Source organism: Protopterus annectens, chromosome 12.part0, assembly GCF_019279795.1.
Source record: "Protopterus annectens isolate FY-2018-M chromosome 12.part0, PAN1.0, whole genome shotgun sequence".
NCBI lineage: Eukaryota > Metazoa > Chordata > Ceratodontiformes > Protopteridae > Protopterus > Protopterus annectens.
Window position 1 is genome coordinate 82,268,751 of NC_056746.1, and position 4,822 is coordinate 82,273,572.

General features: G+C 39.9%; 1 protein-coding gene across 1 annotated transcript; it reads left to right on the forward strand.

The window, feature by feature from the left end:
- The first annotated feature begins 1,464 nt into the window (after nucleotides 1-1,464).
- Nucleotides 1,465-2,867, forward strand: LOC122816133 (protein PELPK1-like). The gene is made up of 2 exons (XM_044088890.1): nucleotides 1,465-1,820; nucleotides 2,012-2,867. The coding sequence occupies exons 1-2, from the start codon at nucleotides 1,465-1,467 to the stop codon at nucleotides 2,865-2,867; spliced, it is 1,212 nt and encodes a 403-aa protein (XP_043944825.1).
- The last annotated feature ends 1,955 nt before the right edge of the window (nucleotides 2,868-4,822 follow it).

Consider the following 4,822-nt stretch of genomic DNA (forward strand, 5'->3'; position numbering starts at 1 on the left):
GACAGTAGTACACAGTGCTGTCACAACTATGAATTAAACTACAAGAATATGGCCTAGCAGGGATAGCTTTTACAAGTAATTCTACTTGTGGAAATAGACATGTAGAATAATGCAAAAACACAATCTTCCTGTAACTGCTAATTAAAATACAAGACTAAGCTCCAGAACAAACAAAGAAATGCAATCAGATAACTTTTTTGGATAAACATGGAACAACAGAGCAGAAACGTACAAAGAAGTATCACTATACAAGTCACTATAAGTGCAACTTAAATATTTAAGCAGAATTTAAATAATTAAAATAATTTAATTTTCTTTACTTTTTGGCAGGCTAGTTAGTCACAGTTCCACACCTTCAAATTAAGGTAATATTGGACCATAACATACTATGTAGTTACATTTTCTTAAGTTTGTAAAACCATTCCCTTAATGCAGAAAAAGGGTACTAGAAATATGCCACGAGTCCGATTTATTGCAAAATTTATACTGTGCCAGTCTTTCTCAATGAGTTCCTGCCACACAACACATCTTATAAAACATTGGATACCAGTACAAAAATATAGCAGAAGTAAATTTGATCTGTTGAGACAAGTAAGGACAAGAACATAAGAAAAGTAAAGTTATCCTGCTGTTGCTGCAGTTTGTTTTGTTGCAGTATTTGATGAAATGACATCTTACGTGAGAAAATAATGGCAAACAGAAGAAAGGTGCCAGACACACAAAGACCCTCCTCAACAAATATTCCTTAGAAACCTATGTCAAAACATGCCATTATCAAAAGCAATCTTGAAACTTTTTTCATCTAAAAAAGTTCCATAAGGGCTAACAAAAATGAAAACAAAACATAGAGATCAGTCACTTCTTTGTCAAATACTATTTCCTAAAGGAAATAATACTAACCACCCATACCTCAGACGTATACAACATGGTCATGTAATTATATGCTCAAGAAATAAATTCAAGATATAAATAAAACAAGAGCATAGGCAAACAAACTGTTAAATGCAATGAAAATTATGGCTTTCATACTACAAAAAGAAAGCAAAACTGGACGTGATTGATGTCACAGAAGGAATAACATCATCATCCACCTTCCTGTAGATGAGGAAGGACAGTTCCCTAGCCTTCCTGTAGATGAGGAAGGACAGTTCCCTAGCCTTCCTGTAGATGAGGAAGGACAGTTCCCTAGCCTTCCTGTAGATGAGGAAGGACAGTTCCCTAGCCTTCCTGTAGATGAGGAAGGACAGTTCCCCTGCCTTCCTGCAGATTGAGGAAGGACAGTTCCCTAGCCTTCCTGTAGATGAGGAAGGACAGTTCCCCACCTTCCTGTAGATGAGGAAGGACAGTTCCCTAGCCTTCCTGTAGATGATGGAGAACAGTTCCCTAGCCTTCCTGTATATGACGAAGAACAGTTCCCTAGCCTTCCTGTAGATGAGGAAGGACAGTTTGTGTGCCTTCCTGTAGATGAGGAAGGACAGTTCCCCTAGCCTTCCTGTAGATGAGGAAGGACAGTTCCCTAGCCTTCCTGTAGATGAGGAAGGACAGTTCCCTAGCCATTCTGTAGATGAAGGACAGTTCCCTAGCCTTCCTGTAGATGAGGAAGGACAGTTCCCTAGCTGTCCTGTAGATGAGGAAGGACAGTTCCCTAGCCTTCCTGTAGATGAGGAAGGACAGTTCCCTAGCCTTCCTGTAGATGAGGAAGGACAGTTCCCTAGCCTTCCTGTAGATGAGGAAGGACAGTTCCCTAGCCTTCCTGTAGATGAGGAAGGACAAATCCCTAGCCTTCTTGTAGATGAGGAAGGACAGTCCCTAGCCTTCCTGTAGACAAGGAAGGACAGTTCCCTAGCCTTCTTGAAGATGAAGAAGGACAGTTCTTTTGCCTTCCTTTAGATGAGGAAGGACAGTTCCATAGACTTCTTTTAGATGAGGAAGTACAGTTTCCTAGCCTTCATGTAGATGAGGAAGGACAGTTCCCCTGCCTTCCTGTAGATGAGGAAGAATAGTTCCCTAGCCTTCCTATAGCTAAGGAAGGACAAATCCCTAGCCTTCCTGTAGACAAGGAAGAACAGTTCCCCTGCCTTCCTGTAGATGAGGAAGGACAGTTCCCTAGCCTTCCTGTAGACAAGGAAGGACAGTTCCCTAGCCTTCTTGAAGATGAGGAAGGACAGTTCTTTAGCCTTCCTTTAGATGAGGAAGAACAGTTCCATAGCCTTCGTTTAGATGAGGAAGAACAGTTCCCTAGCCTTCATGTAGATGAGGAAGGACAGTTCCCCTGTCTTCCTGTAGATGAGGAAGGACAGTTCCCTAGCCTTCCTGCAGATGAGGAAGAACAATTCCCTAGCCTTCTTGTAGATGAGGAAAGACAGTTCCCTAGCCCTAGCCTTCCTGTAGATGAGGAAGGACCCTTCCCTAGCCATTCTGTAGCTGAAGAAGGACAGTTTTTTAGACTTCCTGTAGATGAGGAAGGACAGTTCCCTAGCCTTCCTGTAGATGAGGAAGGACAGTTCCCTAGCCTTCCTGTAGATGAGGAAGGACAGTTCCCTAGCCTTCCTGTAGATGAGGAAGGACAGTTCCCTAGCCTTCCTGTAGATGAGGAAGGACAGTTCCCTAGCCTTCCTGTAGATGAGGAAGGACAGTTCCCTAGCCTTCCTGTAGATGAGGAAGGACAGTTCCCTAGCCTTCTTGTAGATGAGGAAGGACAGTTCCCTAGCCTTCCTGTAGATGAGGAAGGACAGTTCCCTAGCCTTCCTGTAGATGAGGAAGGACAAATCCCTAGCCTTATTGTAGATGAGGAAGGACAGTTCCCTAGCCTTCCTGTAGACAAGGAAGGACAGTTCCACCGCCTTCCTGTAGATGAGGAAGGATAGTTCCCTAGCCTTCCTGTAGATGAGGAAGGACAAATCCCTAGCCTTATTGTAGATGAGGAAGGACAGTTCTTTAGCCTTCCTTTAGATGAGGAAGGACAGTTCCCTAGCCTTCATGTAGATGAGGAAGGACAGTTCCCTAGCCATCCTGTAGATGAGGAAGGACAGTTCCCTAGCCTTCCTGTAGGTGAGGAAGAAACAACGACCACCACACAGCAATTCAAAAAAACACCAAATGAAGAAATGAAGAAACAGTCAAAGGTGATGTAAAAGAGAAGATTCCTTTAATCCATTAATACATTCGTCCTGGTACCTCGGCAATTCGCCTTCAATGGAACAAATACCCAAGTGAACACATTCTCTTGTTATATACTCATAAATTAAGCCCTTAATTATATCATTATTTCATTAACCCTATCCTTACACTTCAAATACCCTTCGAATACATTCAACAGAGCACTTTATATGAAACAAAGCATATTTTTGCATACTCTACTTTAAAACTGAACTGTATGAAAGACTGTATTAAATACATAATGATTCATGTCAGTTTTCATAAATTATGCAATACCATATTTAATATTAATTTCACTAAATACTAAATTATGAACAAAAAGATAAATAAATAAATATAAAACATTGAAACACATATGAATACATTCAAATTTCATTTTGACTCAAAATGTTACACCACTAATATATTTTATACTGTAAACCCACTCTCTAAAGTCATTCCTCTAGGAAAAAGTGTATGATGCCCTAAGATCATCCTAAATTCTAACCTACTTAATGCAGTTTTGAAATTTCCTGCACAAAAATGAGGTCTTACCAATACACTAAATGAAAAACCCTCTATATTGCCATTATGTGTGTTAATGAAATGAGAGGCTACTGGACTTTCCATATTTCCCCTCCTAATATCCCCTAAGTGCTCTAAAATACGCACTTTAACCTTCCTGGTGGTCTGTCCAATATACCATAAAGGCGTGATACAATCACATCCCAAAATGTATACCACCCCTGATGACAGACAATCAAACTTCTCAAATGCTAAATATTTCTTACCATTTATTTTCATCTCATGCATATTTTTTACCTTATCACAAACCAAACAGCGGCCACAAGAATGCATGCCAACATTCACATTGATGGAATGTTCCAGTTTTCTGTTCAACAATTCTTTTAAATTGTACTACCTACTATATGAAAATGTGATGTACCTAGGAAAAAGATGACCAACACTTAGGTCATCACATACAACATGCCACAATTCTTTGAGAATTTTTTCAACTACATTTGAAAAATCAGAAAACCTGGATACAAAAAATATATTTTCTTGTGTAGGAGTAGTCAAAGAGTGATGAAAATCACTATGATGTACACCCCTTCCCGAAGTTTTAATTCTACACAACCTGTTTTTAATACCTAAAAGTACAGTACTTTCATATCCTCTAGATATAGGTCTGTTGAAAATATCATCACAAACTTCTTCCCATAGATCTGGGTCTGAGGTGTTTCTTAAAATTCTCTTAAATTCCCCTTCATGCAATGCCTTAATCAAATGGGGAGAATGCATGCTACTGCGTACAAAAATTGTTCACCACTGTTGGTTTCCTAAAGGGTTTATGTTGTATAAAATTATCCTTCCCTACATAGAATTCTACATCCAAAAATGATTAAAGGAATCTTCTCTTTTACCTCACCTTTGACTGCTTCTTCATTTCTTCATTTGGTGTTTTTTGAATTGTAGACAAGGAAGGACAGTTCCCTAGTCTTCTTGAAGATGAGGAAGGACAGTTCTTTAGCCTTTCTGTAGATGAGGAAGGACAGTTTCCTAGCCTTCCTTTAGATGAAGAAGGACAGTTCCCCTGCCTTCCTATAGATGATGAAGGAAAGTTTCCTAGCCTTCCTGTAGATGAGGAAGAACAGTTCCCCTGCCTTCCCGCAGATGAGGAAAG

Excerpts from the sequence above, each read along its gene's own strand:
- LOC122816133 (XM_044088890.1), top strand. The coding sequence starts at position 1,465 with ATGAGGAAGGACAGTTCCCCTAGCCTTCCTGTAGATGAGGAAGGACAG. Across the intron at positions 1,821-2,011 it reads GGACAGTCCCTAGCCTTCCT|CCTTCCTATAGCTAAGGAAG; the intron begins GTAGACAAGGAA and ends ATAGTTCCCTAG.